The sequence below is a fragment of the Camellia sinensis genome, chromosome 5 (assembly GCF_055761805.1).
Source record: "Camellia sinensis isolate YWXY chromosome 5, ASM5576180v1, whole genome shotgun sequence".
In the NCBI taxonomy this organism is placed as follows: Eukaryota; Viridiplantae; Streptophyta; class Magnoliopsida; order Ericales; family Theaceae; genus Camellia; species Camellia sinensis.
This window is the reverse complement of record NC_138965.1, coordinates 166,912,332-166,934,028: the sequence shown is the minus strand read 5'-3', so window position 1 is coordinate 166,934,028 and position 21,697 is coordinate 166,912,332. Positions and strand designations below refer to the sequence as shown.

The 21,697-nt window shown below is 38.7% G+C and overlaps 1 protein-coding gene across 1 annotated transcript; it reads right to left on the bottom strand.

The window, feature by feature from the left end:
• Window positions 1–559: 559 nt before the first annotated feature.
• LOC145791855 (uncharacterized) lies at window positions 560–20,752 on the bottom strand. The gene is made up of 5 exons (XM_082872307.1): window positions 20,045–20,752; window positions 1,739–2,396; window positions 1,522–1,690; window positions 1,288–1,393; window positions 560–1,204 (listed from the first exon to the last, which is right to left on the bottom strand). Exons 1-5 carry the CDS (start codon window positions 20,750–20,752, stop codon window positions 560–562), a joined length of 2,286 nt encoding a protein of 761 aa, XP_082728433.1.
• Between the last annotated feature and the right edge of the window lie 945 nt (window positions 20,753–21,697).

Here is a 21,697-nt window from a genome sequence, read left to right as displayed (position 1 = left end):
CTGCCCGACATGCTCTTTACTTGACTTCTTTCTTTTTCCTCAAACATATCTCCACAAGAAGAAAGCCAGGGAGAAGACGACTAATCATCTCCTGAACCAAGCCTGTGTTTAAGTGTCTTACTTACCTCCACACAACTCCATAATTTTTCTTTCAGTTCACCTGGCACCTCAAACCAGTCTTTATAGCATATCGGAACCATTGTGTGAGCCAACACCCCATGATAGCTTGAACATTTGATTAAATTGTTTCCAATCAATTGACCATTCTCATTATAGTCAATGGCTTTTTGTATGACATCTAGTAATGTTGTCGAACCTCTGCCTTTTCTTTTATTAGATTTTGGTTCTATTGCTGGTAACCATGCATCCTCTCCATCAGTAGGCAGGACATGAGAAATATCCATCTTGTGAATAAAATAAAAAGAAATTTAAGAAAAAAGGTCAAATAGTTAGACAATTAAATATAAAGACATGAAGAAAATGAATATAAGTTAAACATTTTAACATGAAAATACAACACTTAGACATACATTCTTAAAAAGACATATTTTTTTTTTCATCATGGATTATCGAGCCAAGTTCCCTCACAATCTGCTCGCACGTAAGATGACAAAGAATCATCAACCATATCTAATGATTCTACTTCTCGAAAAACTTTTGTAAAACCCTGATGCTCTACACAAAAATCATTGAACTCATCATCCTTTTCACAAGCATATTGTTTTTGAAGAGATTCTAGCACAACTGGCCATCTCGGATTAAGTTGATCTTGTACATAAAAAAATTTCTTAGCTTGGGAAGCCAAAATGAAGGGATTGTCTTTATAGTCTATCCTTCCTAACTCAACTAATGTGAAACCCAACTCATCCACTCTAATTCCGTTTGCATTGTCAACCCAATCACACTTAAATACCGAAATCTTAAACATATTGTAGTCAAGTTGCCATATCTCAGTAATAGCTCCATAGTAACTCATATCTGTAAACACTGGGTTCTTATCCTTGTAACCTGTCACTTGCATTGTTGTTGCCACTAAACTAACTCCATTGTTTTGGCTGACTCGTGAGTTATCTCGATCTTTTGTGTGATAACGGCAATCATTGATGATGTAGCCAGGGAATTTTATAACATCCAATCGAGGTCCTTGTGCTATCCACTTCAGGTTATTTGAGATATTATTTTGGCCACTTAAATCCTTTGAGACCTATATATGGTTGAATAGTTAGCTAATTTTTTTTTAATAATATTCGGTAATAGAAAAAGATAAATATTGAATTACCCCAATACCTTTTCACGAAGCCAATACATAAATGTTTTATTATGCTCAATTTGTAGCCATTTTTGACTTTGTGATTGACAATGATATTTTAGCTTCAACCAAGCCATATGCTCCCTATCAAATCATCAATAAAGCAATATATTATGAGATAAATCTCTAACTTGTGAGAATACAATTGTAAAAAAATGTACATGAAATATTCTTACTCAATTTATGGTTCAATGTCACTTGTATTTTCTAACATATAACGATGTGCTTGCTCCCATTCATTATGATCAACAGGAACAACATAACCACTTGATAAAGGCCTTCCAATTTCTATATCATCATCAACTGTCATGTTCCTATTAGAAGGAATCCCAATTGCATCCACTCCAGATAAGTACTCTGCGCAAAACTCAATAGCTTTTTCTACAATATAACTTTCAGCAATGCAACTTTCAGGACAATTTCAATTACGAACATAACCCTTTAAGGTCTTCATGAGCCACTCAAATTGGTACATCCATCTAAAGTGAACTGATCCACAAAGTTGAACTTCTCTAACAAGATACACTATCAAACGCACCATGATATCAAAGAACGAAGGTGGCAAGTACTTTTCAAGCAAACATAATGTGACCACAAAATCTTTCTGAATCTCATCTAATTTTTCCACATCCACCACTTTGCTACAAATAGCATTGAAAAAGAAACATAACCTGATAATGGCATGTCTCACATGCTTAGGTAACATAGATCGTATTGCCACAGGTAGTAACTGTTGCATCAATACATGACAATCATGTGATTTTAGACCATAAAGTTTCAAATCTTGCATTGATATAACACTTCCCAAATTTGAAGAGTATCCTTTTGGAACCTTCAATTCCAATAATGTTGTGCATACTCTTCTTTTCTCCTCCTTAGACAATGTGAGACATGCTGGAGGCAAGTATGTTCCCTTCGCCCTAATTTGTGGTGCCAATTCTTCACGCAAACCCATTTCTACAAGATCAAGGCGAGAATTTATTCCATCCTTTGTTTTTCCAGGAATATTAAGTAATGTACCAATGAGGCTCTCATGCACATTCTTCTCAATATGCATAACATCCAAATTATGTCGAACATGTAAGTACTTCCAATATTCAAGATCAAAGAATAATGTCACACCCTCACTTTTTTTATTACTCGGATTTCATTACCAAAACCATTATTATAAATTCAATTTTAGAGATAGCATACATAAGCTCGTTACATTTACAAGGAATACATAAATAATAATTCTCTCACTCGAATATAAAATGAATGCAACAGGAGTATATTCAAATAAATTACCCAAAGGCTTACATCTTAAAAGGGCAGAGAAAGGGCTTAACCTTTTTATATCAATGGCATTCCGCCCACAAATATAAGGCCTCGTGGCCAACAGATAAGGAAGATCTATGACCTTAAAACACTTCTCCATGTTCACCTGAAAAAGATTAGCAACGTGGGATGAACATATAGTCCAGTAGGGATCTCAACATGATTCTCAACAATAACAACCTATAGATAGCTATGATCATGAATGCTTAGTCTCATACAATATAATAATGTGACAATTTATAGCCAAAGTAGACTTACATAAATACTTTTCTCAAAAAAATTCATTTCTTTCGTTAACGTAGACAACTCACCTTTCCTTCCTCTTAACACCATTTTACCAAATTTTATATGACAAATAACAAATTCTTGAAAGGAAGACTTTCACCAAAAAGCTTTTACACTTTCTCACCCTTTTTAAACTTGCACCTGATTTGACTTTTCAAAAACATGTTCATGAGTATTCGATATCTTTCACATTACTTACAATCTTAACACATTACTCATGTCTATTTCCCATACACTCATGCACATGCAAGTATACCTTTAGTACGAAAGGAAACACAACAAGCATCCAACAACTATCTATTTCTACAATTTAAGCAATTCGGCCTTCCAAAAACCACAACCATCATAACACATGGCATACTCATATATATCGAAGCATTAAAAATAAATAAATCCGCTCTACCTGCCTCTAGCACGATAAGTCAATGATACATCTTTCCACAATGAAATGCCAATTTACCAGACACCGATTGGAAGGTAATGGTACCTCTGCCAATTCTTCAGGTGCTAGCTAGAAGGTAATGGTACCTTTCATTCTCAGCGTATTACGCATTTCTCCAACCATCACATTATACAACAATCATAGAATACTCGAGTGTACTACAGACACATTCCCATTTCAACATTCACAATGTCATCCTCCACCGATGACCAAGGACAAAACCTCTAAGCAATATGTATTAAAGCACGAAATACAATCATCCAATTCTTATGAGGCATTAGGTCCAACAACAACAATGATGTTCCAAGGTTTTCAATTTTTACCAAGGTTCTTTCTTAATTTGCAAAAGAGTTACAATCGCCTCGTAGACACCTCACTTTTGACTGCCCTCAAGACTCAGATGCTCGGTTCAGTGCACTCAATGATGAAAGTTGAATTGTGAATTCGCAGCGATTTAGAATCAATCAAGCTCCCAAAATAACCTCAAATCTTCAACATTTACTTTGTTTGAACTTGTGAGCTTTATTTTTGGACCTTTTCCATCCATGAGCTAAGTTTGAACCACAAAAACAGGGGAGGCCATCGAAGCCCTGCTGTGCATTGGTGATGGCCGGCCGTGGCTATGAATGGCCGGCCGACCTTCGATGGCGATAAACACTATTCTGGGCGGGAGGCCGCCAGCTGTCCATTTTTGAATATATTTGTCACCTTTTTAGCTTGAATTCTATAAAACTGAGGCTTTGGGATTGTTTTGAGGGTTAAACAAATATCAGGAAGAGAGATATACACCCTTGAGAGCCTTGACTCCTCCTTCTTCCATTGCAAGGCATCCTTTGAGCTAACCCAGTTTGTTTACACCATCAATACACACCATATGTAATGCCCCGAAAATAATCCCAACATGTATAATACATCAAGCCACATTCATTAATTATATGATAATAATCCTTTCGTCTTTACATGGTTAATAGACAAGTTTAAACAAAAGTTTCACATGCGGATTATACATTCATTAGTAAGAAAACACATGAATCTATAACATGTGAAACATATAGTCTCAAAATAAATAAAATGCCCTTATGGGCTACAACTTCCAAGGCATAAGCCTGGTTACACAAAATGGTCTCTCGGACCCATACACTTTTAGCCCTTGGCTAGCAAATAAATACATCAAATAGAGTGGTCCGCTCTTTACAAAAATACATATGTCCACGCCCTCAACTCAGCGGGACCACCACATCTTTACCTGCACCAAATCCCATAGGGGTGAGCATAAAGCCCAGTAGAGAATTTCTTCCAAAGTATATATAGTTATGCGAACTCTCAATGTAAAATACAAATGTCAATGCCATGCAATGCCATTTTAAAGAAAATTTCATGTCATGTTCTTCTTAATGATCATCATGCTTCAATAAAAGTTTGCAAATGTCAATCATTTCTGAAAAAAAAAACTTCCAATTTTAATCAATAGGGGCGGTAAATACAACTCAGGTAATCCCTAGGTTAGTGTCTGCAAGTGGGCTCTACGAGCACTACCAATACCCACTTTACCGGTTGCCACTACTAATATCCCACTTTACCGGTTGCTAACCAGAAGGGAAGTGGTACCTCATCCTCTCGTGTTTTCGGTCTTTCACCCTGGATACTCAGGCCAACTTATCAAATTCATCTATACCTCCTAACCGGACTTACCAACGCATTTACCCTATACACATTTTCGTGATTCTTATTACAGTATACATATTCTTTTCTTGAAGTAAATGTTTCAAATTTAAATTCACAATGCATAATAATCAATTTGATGCAATGCAATGCAATGACCTTCCTTACCTCCTAGCCATTTCCAAGTGTCTTAACAACAATATCAAAACAAATGCATTTCTCATTCCCTCTCTTCAATGTTATTTTGCAAAATAACCATAAGCCATCAACACACAACAACAATTTGTCATCATGCATAATTCTTATCAATCTGGCGTCTTCAAGACCTCATTAGATATTTTCAAACATTAATCTCCAAATTTTACAATTTTCGCCTTCCATGGTGCATAACCATTTGCCACATCACAACAATACATGTTCAAGTAGATTTCTATCTAGCTAAACATACGATAAAATTTACTCTCATCCATTCTCTTGACACAAGACAATAAAGAAATCCATAGGCATTTTTCATATTTTTCAAAAATCCCCAATTTCTAGGGTTTTTCATCAAAGACAAAACATTTCCCATTTCCTTAGTAAAACCCCTTCCAAAACCATTTTCCTTAAGTTTAATAAAAAGGAAGCCCTCTAGAATTAATAAAAGATTGAGATTCAAACCCCCTTTTTAGAACTCTCATCATTTTGATTCACAAAGTAGATTCAACAGAATGACTTCAAGAAAACCTTTAAATCAACATCAACATAGCAAAACTTGTATATATAACTTAACAAATCCCTACCTCAATGTTTGATGAAGAGGAGAAGGTGAAACCCTAGAGATCAAAGTGCCCTAAACTTAATCTCCACCGAATATAATGTAGCTCTAGCTTTGATCTTCAAGACTTGAGAGAGAAGAGGAATCTAAACCCAAGGGATTGCAAGGATTAAACGGTTTTTAGTGTTTTGATGAGGTTTTCTAGAGAGAAGGAGGAGAAAAATGGTGTTTAGTGTGAGATAGAAAAGCCCCAAATGTAATACAAATTCAGCCAAAAGAGCAAAAAAAAAAAAATTGAGATTCGGACTCAAGCCCATACTGCGCATGCAGCACGTGCCCCCGCACGTACCGCTTCCTCCACACCTGCAATTTAAGGAGTGTGCAACGCTCTGAAGATCAACCCTCCCTGCACGTGCGGCCTCACTCCCCACCCCGCACGTGTGGCCTTGGGCCCCGTACGTGCGACCCTGGCCCAGCAGCCCAGAACTTCTCCGTTTCGCTCTTGGGCACTCTAGACTCGGCTGCACACCCTTCGAAACAAAAGAAATGCCAACCCGAAATAAACAAAGATGAGAATTAAAGAAAGGCGTCCGGATACAATAATCTCGATGAAAATGAAAACAAAGGGACATAAAGTAAAACAGATCATCACACCATACTTAGCCTTATTTGATTATCCTAAGGCCTTGGTTGATCTTAAGAAAGTGTAATTCAAGCTTGAGAGTGCATTGAATTTGAGTTTGAAACTCTAAAAGCAAGCTAGCTTCTAGAAAGGTATAAGCTTGCTTTCTCTTTTCTTGCTTACATTTTTGTTCTTTACACCATCATTCTTGTTCTTTTGTTTGTTTTTGAGCTCATTTGAGGTGTTGGAGTTGAGTTGGAAGGGTTACCAAAAGGGTAGAAAGAGCTTGCTCTTTCTACACCTTTATTTCATAACCTAAACTCTTCTCCTTTTCACCATTTTTCTCTTGGTATTCATACTGATTTTTAGGGTTTTGAAAGGCTAAAATATCTGGTTTTGAGGACCAAAAAGTGGAGGGATTAGCCACCCCTCCTTGGGCTTGCTTATTAGCTTTAATTCTCTCATATTTTGCTTGCTTTCTTTTGGTCTTTGTAGTGTAATTTCAGCACTATTTTTACCCTTTTAGGGGCTATTTTAGGGTTTCCATGGCCTTTAAAATTGTTCCATGCTTTGGTTAGTTCATGTGTTATCTCATAAATTGCATACATGGCCTATATTGTATTGTTTTAAGCTTTCCTTTGCTCTATTTCCATGTTGAGAGTCTCACTCTAAATAATCAATCAACTATCTATCATTTATATTTGAGAATGATTTCAACTGATCGAGGTTGCTTGAAACATGTAAGAATGGCCTACACTTAATGGCTTAATCTCTTAGGAGATTCAATGTCAACGGTGTAGCCTTTCTCTCATGTTTTAGAGAGACCTCTTGTTTGACGTTATTTCCTGTTTAGAGGACTCTTAACATCACATTTGGACAAATGGACTAATGAATAACAAGGCCTAATAAAATTGGTTTAAATTTGGTTCAACACACTTAAAGAAAATGGCTTGAAAAGCTTGAACTTGGCAGGCCATTATGCCAAGTTCCTTGTGTCAAGGGTCATCAAGCATCAATTCATGGTGTTTTGATGTCCTTGAAGCGTCTCAACTTCCCTTTTTGAGTTCATTTCATGACAAAAAGGGAGGGTGGTCATTTGCATTACATTTATTGATTTTGTCCAAGATCATGTCCTAAAGCATCAAGCAATCAATTGCTCATTGATGTCTTTAGGAATGATTCCATTCTTCTCTTGAGGCTTTCCCATGACAGAGAGGGAAGGAAGGACAAACAAAGCTTGAAAATGCTCTATCTGCACTTATTTCACCTCAGAGCACCAAACAAAGTTTGCACCAAATCAATGCACGGTCGGCCCTCTGTAGGCCCGGCCGACCATCAGTAATGCACGACTGACCCTTGGTGTTTGGCCAGCAGTGCAGTTTTGCAAAAATAGAGGTAGTGGCTGAAGGTGAAACAGAGGCAGTCTAGGGCAGACAGAGTAGCTTTCGGGCGATGTGCACGCAACCTCCATCCATCTTCCTTGGTGCTCGCATCAAATGCGTTGTTATTTAATTGTTTCATTAGTATAATGTATTGTGTTGTAATAATTCAATTAGTTGTAGCTAATTAGTTGTGTTGTAATATTTAATTAGCTTAGAAAGTTAATTATTTAATTGCTTTATTTAGCTTAGAATAGCTAGTTAATTCAAGTGTTGTAATTAATTAGTTAGTGTAACTAGTTATTCGATTCCGGTTTGTAATAATTAATTAGCTTAGAATAGTTAGTTAATTCATTTCAAGTGTTGTATTAGTTTTCACTTTATTTTTTCGGACCCTCCTTCGCGAGGGCGTAATATTGTAATAAGTGTGCGTGCGTGTGTGTATGTCTTTCAACGCCATGTCTTTCTCCCTTTTACTTAACCGCTTTAGATGGTCAGATTAGGGTCATATTTCAATTAGCATACCTTATGCTCGCATGTTTGCATCCATTCATTCGTATTGCATGTACCGAGGCTCGACTCATCATTCAAACTGCATTGCACTTTCAATATCTTATTTGAATACGTGTTTATCACATGTGTGTTCAAATCGATTCATACGTCATTTAGTAGCCGAGCCTATTAATTGCATTATTGCATGTGTTGCATTAGACATCATGTATAGTTAGGATCATGCATTTTTCTAACTGATTTCTATTTTGGCTTGGAGTACTCGGTGAGTTTTATGCTTTAGCATACTTGCATGAGTGTGATTGCCATGATGCCATGATAGCATGCTTGCCATAAAGCTATGTGCTTAAATGCTAAACTGCATGAATGCCTGTGAATGAAGGCTTGTTGTTTAAATTAGAATGATTCAATGATTGTGCATTTCAAGCCCACTTTGTTGAGTGGCAAATCATGTTTAAGCCCACCTTGTATGGTGGAAAATCCGCATTTTTAAGCCCACTTAAGGGTGGCAAATTCAAACCATTTTCGCAAAACAAACATAAGTTGAAATGTTTTAATTCTTGCGATTTAGTCTATACTTGCATGTGTGCGTCACATGGTGTAGACGCTCCCCGAGGACTCCCGAAGCTCCGCGCTTGCGAAGGCGCAAAATCTCGTTTGTTCTCTAGCTACTACAGTTCGGACTCAATGTCATAGTTCTGAACCTAATCTCACAATGTGGGATGCAAGACTGATAAATCACCAAAGAGTCCAAATCCAGCAAATCATTTTGGAAAACTGATTTTTGTAAAGAAATGCCAAACATAGACTGCTTTGCCAAATACAAAGTCGCCACTTAAATATTTTGTTTTGGTGGAATTTAGGAAACCCTGACTTATTGCCTAAAGCCACGTGTCCGTCATCACCAAAGTTGCCTTCGCTCGGGAACTTAGGTACGAGAGGGGAAGGTCATGCAATGAGCACCCCCGCTCACCTGATCAAAGATCGGCCTATACTAAGCATGATATGTTGTTTTTGAAAACACATGTGTTCTTATTCTAGTTATTAGTTAGAATTACTATGTGATGCACACAACACACAAGTAGAGACTAGATCGCCTAATTTGGAACAAAGCATTGCATATTTGTTGTTTGAAAAACGGTTTGTAGTTTGCTACTCGCAAGTACGCTAAATCGAGGATTCAATGAATTGTTCCAATGCAAGTAAACCAACCTTTACCCACAGGCATTCAGGCAGTTATATCACATAAGCAAATAGCCTCAGGGCAAGCATGCTATCATGGCAATACTCACACACATGCAAGGATGCTAAAGCATAAACACTTACAGTATACTCCGAGCCAAAATAAAGAACTAATTAGTAATCAATGCATGATCCTAGTTCATGTTAAGATGGCTAATGCAACACATGCAAAATGTAACTAGAAATAGGCTCGACTATTCTAAGATGTTATATGAATGCTACATTTGATACATGTATTCAAGTAGGAATTGAAATACAATGCAGTTAGTATGATGCGCCGAGCCCGGTGCATGCAATACGGATGAATGAATGCAAACATGCGAGCATAAGGATGCTAATGGAAATATATCCTAAAACTAACCATCAAAAGCTGATAAGTAAAATGGAGAAAGACGTGGGGTTGGAAGACATTCGCACACTCACTCACGCACGCTTATTACAAAATTGGCTCTCTCGACGGAGGGTCCGAAAGAATAATATAAATCAACTAATTAATCAACTAACAAGCTAATTAATTATTACACAACTCTTAACTAATTAGACAAATTAATTAAGCTACAAAAATAGTAAAGCAGCCTCGATAAGAGGGACAAATGCATGCTCGATTGGCCTCGCTCAGAAATCCATTGCCATGCCTCATGTTGCCTCTGTTTGCACTATTTTGCACCTCTGAAAGCTGTGAAAAGTCCTGTGATGCTATAGAACCACTTCATGGACATTCTGGGGGCCATCGGCCAAATGGTGAACCCATCGGCCAAAGAAAAGGTGTCATCGACCATTTATGAGGTCATCGGCCAAACACTTTTAGCCGATCAGCACACCAGATAGCTGATCGGCCATCTTTTCCTGCAAAATGTTGTTTTGCTGCAGCAGGGGACAAATAGTGGTATGGAAATACATTTGCAAGACAATGTTTGCAACTACACCCCTTATCATGTTTAAGGCTCAAAGGTGTGTAGTTCTCGACCCTCAGGCCACCAATCACGCATTCCAATGCATGATGGCCAAAGGAGCCAAGTGTGTAATTCAATATGAAATGAACGCACAAAATCACATAAGAGACCTCAACTTCTATCATGTTTGATCAAGAGGCAAGACATGCACACACAATGCTATGCAAACATGCAAGCATGATGCGATGGAACTAGCATACAACAACATGTAATGGAATTAGCATGTAACAACATGCAATGTACTGAGTATACGACAAGCATGCAACACCATGTAAGGCAAGCATGCAACAACATGCAAAGATGGACTTAAACTAAAATGGACAGCTCTCAAACATGCCCAAATCAGTGGCCAAAAGTGCTAAAATGATGGCACCAAAATGCAAAACAAACATGCATGCCAATTGGCCCATAAGCTAGGCAACAAGACATAACTCTCAAACATGAGCAATGTGTGACAAACATGAGAATGTGCCAATGCAATAAGCTCTGAAAATATGTGAGGAATGATGCCAAATCAACCAAACAAAGCAAATATAGCATGTAAGAAAGCCTAAAACTTAAGGCTAACCAAGGGACTCAAACCATGGCCACACAAGGCAAGCCCCAAAGGGCCAAGGGCTATCAAAATAGTCCCAAGGCAGGTCAAGATACGGCCAAAAACAAGCTTAGACCTAGCCAACACAAGCTAGAATAAAAGTCCAAAAGCATGAGGCATGCAAGTCTACAAAAGAGGTGTTATACTACACCTTTCAAAACCAAACATGGCATGACTTAATCAATGAAAAATTGAGTTATGGCATGGTAAAACATGATCGAAAACCCACTTAGATGGCATTCCAAAGACCTAAGCATGGAGGCATACATAATGATCTATTCATGAGGCATAAAACATCAACTCTTTGAAGCATTAAAGGAGTGATAAGCGCAAGCATTTGAGCATGAAACATGGACTGAAAACACATATGGAATGATGCCGAATCATAAGAATAGTCCAAGCAATGCATGCTAGAGGACTCAATACTCAAAACTAACAAGCTAGATTGAACCAAGGCTATACAAAACAATACAAGCATGACCAAAACAACACCAAACAGACCTTAAGCATGGTAAAACAAGGCTAAAAGCTTCTTTGGGTCAAGCCAAAATCATGCTAAAAACATGGCTTAAAGCACAAAGCATGTTAAGGAAAATGAGAAGATTGCAAGACAAGTGCATAAGGCATGCAAAGGCTAACCAAACCAAACCTAAGCAGAGGTATGACATGGTAAGACAACACCAAATACATGCTGAAGTGGACACAACATAGGCTAGAATGACATGCTACTTCATGAAGCATACAAGACTAGTGTGTGTGATTTACACTACGAGTGTATAAACCATGCATGGAGTGATCAAACCAAGCAAAAACAGTGGTAAGCCTCAGCAAAATAACCATAAATACATGCTAATATACAAGCTAAAACAAGCCTAACAAACATGCTCACACATGAGGCATTCAAGGCAAGTATTAAAGACACAAGGAGAGGGGACCCTCTCCTTTTTTGGGACCTTAAAACACCATCCCCACCACTAAAATCCTTCTGGATTTCAGTGGTGAGAAGGCCAAAACAAGGTGATCTCGAAGCTCACAAAGAAGGCACAAAAGCAAGGCCAAACAAGGCCTAAAGGGGGGGTAAACAACCCCAAACCAAAACGTGACCTTAAACAAAGGTCTCAAGCATGCAAAATCAAAACTTTTTGTAGTTTAGAGTTAAGCTTAAAACAATAAGCAAATAGGTCTAAAAGCTTAAGCAAGAATGGGGGTTTAAAAGCAAGAAGCTCACCCTTGAAGAACGCCTTCAAGAACACTACTCCAGCAACCTCCTCTAGCCAAAACCAGCTCAAAAACACTAAAAATAACTCCTAAGGACCTCAGTAACCAAAGGATGGTATTCTACTAGGTGTTTGTATGCAATAATAGTAAGACAAAAAGACACTTTAGAGCACAAAACAAGGATCAACAAGGAGATATAGATACAAATGTATATCTATCTCTCAAGACTCCATTTTCTGAACCCCTGAGAAGGGAGGAGGGGCTCCCTTCTTATAGAATTCCAATTCTCAAGCTTGTTGAGCAAGCTTGAGTCTTGGAACAAATCCCTCCATACACGTGTATGGAGGATGTGAATTGTGGATACCAGCTGTCACAGCAGGTAGAAAATATCTGCAAAAAGCAGATGGAAAGGTCTTGGCTAAAAAATATGGCCGATCGACCAACATAAGTGCCGACCGGCCAACACTTTTGGCCGATGGCAAGAACACAAGGCTGATGGCATCATGCCTTGGCCGATGGGTTGAGGGGATGGCCAACAAGCCACCATTTTCCCTTAGAAACAAAAACACAAGTGTTTGGTCCACAACCAATCATAAAACAGACAAGTTGAGAGATCCTAAGGCAAGGCGCACGGCCAAGACCTCCGGGAACTCAAAACGAATACGAGCATGGATGATCATCGAGTGTTCAAACGATGACGTCCAAGTCTTGAGGACGGTCAAAAATGGGGTGTCTACACATAGTAAATCTTCTTAATAACCGGAATAAGAATACATAATGTTTATAAAACATCATATCATGATTAGTAGAGGCCGATCTTTGATCGGGCGAGCGGGGGTGCTCATTTCAGGACCTTCCCCTCTCGTACCCAAGTTCCTGAGCTGAGGCAACTTTGGTGATGACCGATACGTGGCCTTTGGCACAAGTCAGGGTTTCCTAAATTTTCCCAAAAATAAAATATTTAGGTGGTGACTCTATATCTGACAAAGCAGTCCAATTTTGACATTATTTGATTTAAAATCGATTTTCCAAAAAGGTTTGCTAGATTTGGACCCTTTGGTGTTTATCAATTTCACATTGCACTTGTGAGACTAGATTCAGAACCGCGAGAGTCCAAACTGTGAGGCTTTCTTTTCAATCATTTCCGAAAGGCAGGGCATGAAAAAGGCGAGTCCACACACCTCTATCTTTCCAAGTCAATTTCCAAAATTTCCAATTCGCAATACACCAATTATATATATATATATATATATATGTATATATACAATAAAAGAGACCCGTTTCATTCATTTAACCAAAAATTCAACCCACAGATAACAAAGCCATAATCCGCTCAATTTCAACTCCACAAGGGTGTTGTCCAAAATTCCTAATCTCATGATTAACTCCTCATTAACACTTAACAAATTATTTATCCGTTATATTCAAATATAATAAACCCAACACAAGGTAAACACCAAAATCATAAGATCCAATTTAATCTCAAATCAATTACTAACTCATTATTAAATTCCTCAATTCATAACATGATTATTTCATAATTTCAACTCTTTTTATTTATTAAGTATTATATAAAAAGAAAATTAGGGCTTCTCCTCTCACTAAACATGAACATGTTAAACCACTTCCCAAATTAACCCAACAACAATTTATTCCACAAAATCTCAACCTCAACATCAAACCTTAGATCCCCTATCATGATTGTCAAAGAAAAATCCATAACAACATGGCTTTTATGCAATAAAAACATACCACATTTCTATCTATAAAAGAGGTATTGAAAAAATCAAAGAAATCCCTACCTTAAGAGAAAAGAGGAGAAAAGCCCAAAAATTAACGTGTCGAAAATTTGATCTCCACCGGTCAAGACGAAGCCCTCGATATGCTCATCATTTTGGTATAAGGGACTAGCACCAAAATCTCAATGGATTCTTGGGATCAAAAGAAAATGCAAGGTTTTGATGGTTTAGGTAGAGAGAGATGAGAGAAAAGGAGAGAAAAGATTGTAGAGAGAGATATAATCAGAAAATGAGAGGCGAATGGGCCAATGACCAATACATAGTTGAAAAGCACAAAAAAATAGGCAGAACACGTGTCTGGCCGCACGTGCGGCGCCTCCTCCTGTACATGCGGAGCAGCCTCCCTGCACGTGTGGTCTCTCCCGCACCTCCACTTCCGCACCTGCCTTTTATTCAGTGTGCACACAGCCCTCTCCCTTGCTTCCCGCACGTTTGGCCTGATCTCCTACACATGCGGGCCCTCTTTCGCACGTGCGGCTTTAGCCTTTCAGCCCGAAAAAACCTCGACTTCTCCCCTGACCCTCTGAAGTCAACCTCGCACCCTCCGGGACAAGTGAAAACTCAGAATTTGAAACAAACAAGATCGAAAAATTCTGTGGAGAAGTTCTCAAAAGCAACGTACTCAACTGTGGACTGGATCACATTTTGAAACCCGACACTTTAACGAAGGCGAATCCGACATAACTGAAGAGAACAAGGCAACTCATGTATTGGTCATCACAAATAATGATTTCTTCAGTTATGTCGAATTTAACTAACGTACTGGTCATCACAAATAATGATTTCTTCTTCCAACATTTTGTACCACCAACATCTAATGTTTTTTTATTTTTCTTTCCCCATATGGTTACAAGCTGTAGATCGCCCGAGAACTCCCGAGCTCCGCGCACGAGGGGCGCGAATTCGTTTGTTCTTAGCTACTACAAGTTCGGACTCATATCACGGTTCTGAATCTAATCTCACAAAGTGCAATATGAGACCGATAAATCACCAAAGAGTCCAAATCCAGCAAATCATTTTGGAAAACTGATTTTAATAAAGAAGTGCCAAACATGGACTGCTTTGCCAAATACAGAATCGCCACCTAAATATTTTATTTTAGGGAAATTTAGGAAACCCTGACTCGTGCCTAAGGCCACGTGTCCGTCATCACCAAAGTTGTCTCGGCTCGGGAACTTGGGTACGAGAGGGGAAGGTCATGCAATGAGCACCCCTGCTCGCCCGATCAAAGATCGGCCTTTACTAAGCATGATATGTTGTTTTTGAAAACACATGTGCTCTTATTCCGGTTATTGACCTAGAATTACTATGTGATGCGCACAGCATACAAGTATACACTAGATCACCTAAGTTGGAACAAAACACTGCATGTTCGTTTGTTTGAAAATAGTTTGAAGTTTGTTACTCGCAAGTAGGCTAAGTCGCGGATTTCAATGAATTGTTCCAATTCAAGTAACCCAACCTTCACCCACAGGCATTCAGGCAGTTAAACACTTAAGCAGTTAGCCTCATGGCAAGCATGCTAACATGGCAAAATACACATCTCATGTAGTATGCTAAAGCGTAAACACTCATAGTGTACTTCGAGCCAAAACAGAGAACTAGTTAGAAATCATGCATGATCCTAGTTCATGTTAAGATGGCTAATGCAACTAAGATAGGCTCGGCTATTCTAAGGTGGCATGTGAATGCAACTTGATAATATGCTGTTGAACACGTATTCAAGTAAATATATTGAAATACAATGCAATTAGTATGATGCGCCAAGCTCGGTGCATGTAATACAGATGAATGGATGCACGCATGCGAAGCATAAGGTATGCTAAACAAAATATGCCCTAAAACTAACCATCGTAAACGGTTAAGTAAAAGGGAGAAAGAAATGGGAGTTGGAAAACATGCATCGCATACACGCACGCTTATTACAACAATTGGCCCTTTCGACGGAGGGTTCGAATAATAAGCTAACTAGCTAATCTAAGCTAATTAAACTAATTATTACATCACAAAACTAATTAACTTAATAAGCTAACTAATTATTACAAAACAAGCTAATTAACTAACAAGTTAACTAACTAGTTATTATAACACAAATAAGCAGCTAAATGCATTAACTACTAAAGTACAAAACCAAAGCATAAACTAGCTAAGGAAAACAGTAAACAGAGGTCCTTAGGATAAGGAGTGCATGCATGCTCGGTCGCCTCGTTCGGAAATCCGTCGCGATGCCCCAACTTGCCTCTGTTCTCATTTGTTCTCAGAACTTTGCACCAAGTTCCAGAAAGCTTCAACTCCACCATGGGAACCTGTAGGAGCATGGCCGACCACCTAGGGGTGTTACCAGCCACTGGCTGACCACTTTCCATTACTGCAGACCAGAAAAAGTGGTTGGCCAACTAGTTTTTCTGGTTGGCCGACCAGTTGTTGCTGCACTTCTCCAGTTTGCTGCAACAGAGAGCAAGAAAGGGCATGACAATGTATTTGCAAGGTATGTGTGCACAACCACCCTCCCTATCATTTCATAAGCTCAAGGGAGTGTGGTTCTCGACCCTCGGGCCACCAATCACGCATTTCAATGCATGATGGCCGAGAAGTCAAATTTCACAATTCAATATGAAATGAATGCACAAATAAACACATAAAGCCTTGACCTCTATCATGTATAGTCAAGAGGGTCGGCGACCGAGAATTGAGGCACGTTTCATCACTTCAAGTATGAAACATCCCCCGTTTCTCGTGTTTGGACTAACACCTAATCCAAACACAATGCAAGCAACTCAAGCATGCAAACATGCAATGCAACTTAAGCATATAAACATGCAATGCAGGGCATGCAAAACATAATGCAACTACATGGCATACACAATGCAAAGAATAACATGGCATACATAATGCAAACAACAACATGGCATACTGAATGCAATGTGACATGATTAACTTAACAAAGCTAATGACATGCAAACAATGTTAATGTATGCATACACAATGCAAGGTAACATAAGCATGCAACAATATGATGCAATGTAAGCAATCAAATAACATGAAAGAAAACATGCTCAATGAACTTAAACCAAAAAGGACAAATCTCAATCATGCCCAAATCAGTGGCCATAATACTAAAATAAAGGCATGAAATGCAAAACAAAGCATGCACATACAATGGCCTATCAACTAGGCCTAAGAGCACAACTCTCAAGAGTGCTCAAAGAGTGACAAGCATTGAAGTGCAACAACACTAAATGCACTGAAATAAGGTATGAAATGATGCCAAATCATTCAAACAACATAAGTATAGCATACTAGAGTCCTTAAGGCATAAGGCTAGCAAAGAGCAACACACAAGGAGCATGCAATACATGAAGCATATGGAAAATACAATCCAAAACAGTCCTAGAGAATGTCAAAATGAGTTTAAAACATGTATCGAAGGAAGCCAAAATAAGCTAGCATGAAGGGCATAAGGCATGGATCATACAAGTCCAAAATGGAAGATTACACTACACCTACTAAGACCGAGCATGAGATGGCTTTGCCAACAAAAATTAGAGTTATATCATGGCAAAATAACCCCAAAAACACATTGAAATGGTAGCTCGCAAGCTTAGGCATGAAGGCATACGCAATGACTCATGTATAAGACATAAAGGACCAACCCTTCAAAGCATGGAATAAGTGAAAGATGTGAGTGCATGAACATGAAAAATGCACTGAAATCTCATAACAAATTATGCCAAATCATGTAAATAGGCCAAGCAATGCATGCTGGTGGACTTAATACACAATGCTAACAAGCTAAAATGCACTATAGCTATACAAAGCATGGCATGCATGACCAAAATAATACAAATCAGATCTAGAGCATGTCAAAACATGGACAAAAGCTTCTTAGAGTTTAGCCAAAATCATGCTAGAATGATGGTCTAAAGCATGGTACACATTAGGCTAGTTAATGGAATTGCACTACAAGTGCAAGGAGCATGCAAGGGGCCATCAAACCAAACCTTAACAGAGGTGTATCATGGCAAAACAACACCAAGAACATGCTGAAATAGAATCAAATCATGCTAGAAAGGCATGCTACTTATGAAGCACACAAGACTAGTTTGTGAGAAATACACTACAAGTGTATGGACCATGCAAGGGATGACAAAACCAAGTAAAAAAAGTGGTATGCCATGTCAAAATAAGGCCTAAAATAGGCTGAGATGTGTCCAACACATGATAGAAAATTATGCTCAAACATGAGGCATTCAAAGCAAGTATTCAAAACACAAGGAGAGGGGATGACCCTCTCCTATTTGGGACCTCAAAACACCATTTCTACCACTGAAATTCCTTTGAGTTTCAGTGGTGATAAGGCCAAAACAAGGTGATCCCAATAGCTTAAAAGAAAGGCACAAGAACAGGGCCAAACAAGGCCTAAGAGGGGGTAGACCACCCCCAATGCAAAAGTGACCTTAAACAAACATTACAAGCATGAAAAATTAGAACTTTTTGCAGTAGGAAGTCAAGCCAAAAACAGCATGCAAATAGGTCCAAAAGTTTAAGCAAAAATGAGGGTTTAAGAGGCTAGGAGCTCACCCTTGTAGAACCACTTCAAAGTTGCAACTTCAGCAACTTCTTTGAGCTCAAACCAATCCAAAAACTCCAAAACAAACCTCAAGAAGCCTCAGCAACAAAAGGATGGTGTTTCACTATGTGTTTGTGTGCAAAAGTGTGATAAAATGACACTTTAAGGCACAAAAATGAAAGAGATGAAGGATTATAGAGACAAGGGTGTATGTATATCTCAAGCACTAAAATCTAAACATAAGGCATGAGGGGGGAGGTTCTCTTTTATAGAGAACAAGCAACAAGCTTGTTGGACAAGCTTTTGGCCTAAAGCCATCCCTCCATATGTATGGAGGATGGCCTATGTGCCCTCCAGCTGTTACAACTGGCCTAAAAATATCTCCAAAAAGGTGATGAAAAGCTGCCGACCACTTGAAGTGGTCGGCCAGCTAGTTACATTGGTCAGCCGACCAGTGGAATTGGTCAGCCAGGGAAGAAAGTGGTAGGCCATGGGAGGAGATGGTCTACAGCAAAAAGCAAGGCAATGGTGTGGTGGTCGACCATAAAAGTTGTCCTAAAGACCAAGAAAACTAGTTATCTGACCAGAAAATTGGCTGGCTAGAAGGAAAGTGGTCTCCAAGGGGAAGAACTGGTCTCCCACCCTTATACCACCTTCCAAACAAGGAAAACAAGATTTGTACCAAAAACAAACCAAAAAGGATGCAAGACGAAAGTCTGGAAGGCAAGGCGCACAGCCGAGAGCCTCAAAAACTGGTCTACGACCACAAAAGTGGTCTCCCAGTCCACAGTGGCCCTCTATGCCAAGGCAACAAGGCATGGTTCAAAAACCAAGCCAAACGGAGAACGTTAAGCGGTCCCAAGACAAGGCGCGCGACCAAAGGCTCTGAAAATCGAAAACTACTCTCCAAGCGGGAAAAGTGGTCTACAACTGCAAAAAAGTGGTCTACAACCACAAAAGGATGGTCTACAAGACCTCTCCCTCTCTCCAAGGAAGAGAAAACGAGGTTCGGTCCACAAACCGAGCCAAAGCACAAAGAGTTCAGAGGCCCGGAGGCAAGGCTCTCAGCCAAAAACTCCGGAAACTCGAAACAAGCTCAAACATGCACTACCACTGAGTGCTCAAACGATGACGTCTGAGTCTTAAGGTCGGTCAAAAATGGGGTGTCTACACAAGCCCTTCAACCTTATTTAATATCTCTTCCCCAGGTAATGGTATTGGAGCTAATCCAAACTCTTGCTCACCATTAAAAGCCTTTTTTTGCCTCTATGGATGGTAGCGTGGAAGAAATTTTATGTGGCTGACATGTGTTCTTCTTACCATATTTTAATCTGTGAGAACATGTTCCTTCACTACAAATTGGACATGCATAATATCCCTTTACAGTACAACCACTCAAATTGACTAATGTTGAAAAGTCGTTAATTGTCCACAACAATATAGCCTTCAGCCTAAAGTGTTCTTGTTTATAAGCGTCATAAGCTTCAACACCTACCTCTGACAACATTTTCAAATCATCAATTAGTGGTGCCAAGTGAACATCAATGTCATTACCAAGTTGTTGTGGACCTGATATTAAGAATGATAACATCATAAATTTCCTCTTCATACATAACCACGGTGGAAGATTATAGGTAATCATTATAACTGGAAAACAACTATACCAACTGCTAAGGGAACTATGTTGATTTATTCTATCAGCAGAAATAGCTAATCGAAGGTTTCTTGGTTCTGCAGCGAAATCTGGCCACTTGTGGTCTACTAACTTCCATGATGGAGAATCTGCAGGGTGACACATTGTACCATCATAATCTCTTTTGAGAGCATGCCATGTCAAATCCTTCGCTATTTTTGCTGATTGGAACATCCTTCGAAACCTTGGGATAGGTGGAAAATACCATAAAACTTTTGTAGGCACATCCTTTCTTATTTCAGTGGAATTCTTCTTCAACTTCCATCTTGATGTACCACATGTAGGACATGAAGTTTCATCTTTGTACTCTTTTCTATAGAGTATGCAATCATATGGACATGCATGTACTTTCTCATATCCCATTCCCAATGCAACAAACGTCTTCCCAGCCTCATACATGGATAATGGTATTTCATTGTTCAATGGCAGCATATCACCCAACAACGTCAATAGATCTTAAAACCCAGCGTGAGATAGGCTATTTATAGTTTTGAAGTTATACAGTTTAACCAATGCAGATAACTTGGTAAACTTTGTGCAACCCGGATACAATGGTTTTTCTACATCCTCAAGTAATTTCTTAAACACTTCAGGATCAGCCGTGCAATGCTCGTATGCATCTTGAACCATTTCTATTGTTTCAGCTACATCGTCTATGGGAAACATGTCAAATTGTTGTTGGGAAAAATCTTGTTCATTTAAACATGGTGATGCCCCACTAGTGACTGCTTCTCCATGCCATATCCATGTGGTATAACTTTGGTCAATAACATTGAAAAATAGATGATTTCTAATCTCTCAAATAGGTTGGCTTCTCAAGTTTCCATAGACTCTACAAGGACAACGTATGGATTGAAGATCACCTGCATGGATCACAACAAAATTAAGAAATTGTTCAACTCCATTTTCATAGTCTTTTGATCTTCTATCCTTGAACATCCAAGATTTGTCCATTTGAAATGTATTTTTGAATACCTATATGAACAAGGAAATTAGCATATAAAACAATAAACTTGCAAGGATAAAGGCTACACAATTGATAACCTCAAAGGAATGTCATTGACAAGGCACAATTTCTTTGATAGAACATTAAATGCCTCAAACAAACTTGCAACAAAAAAATTTTTTTAAACAAAATACAAGATCTTAGTGAGGAAAGATTGTGTATTTAATAATAGGAAACCTTCTTGTGTTGAGTTGGGTGAAGTAGTGAAGGTTAGAATTGAAGTAGAATTTGTTAGCCATGTTTTACTCCATTGCCCATTGGTAGTCCCTAGTTCCATTGAAGCCTTGCTACAATGGTGGGATGGGGTGAAGCTCAAGATGAAGGAGGGAAAATTTTGG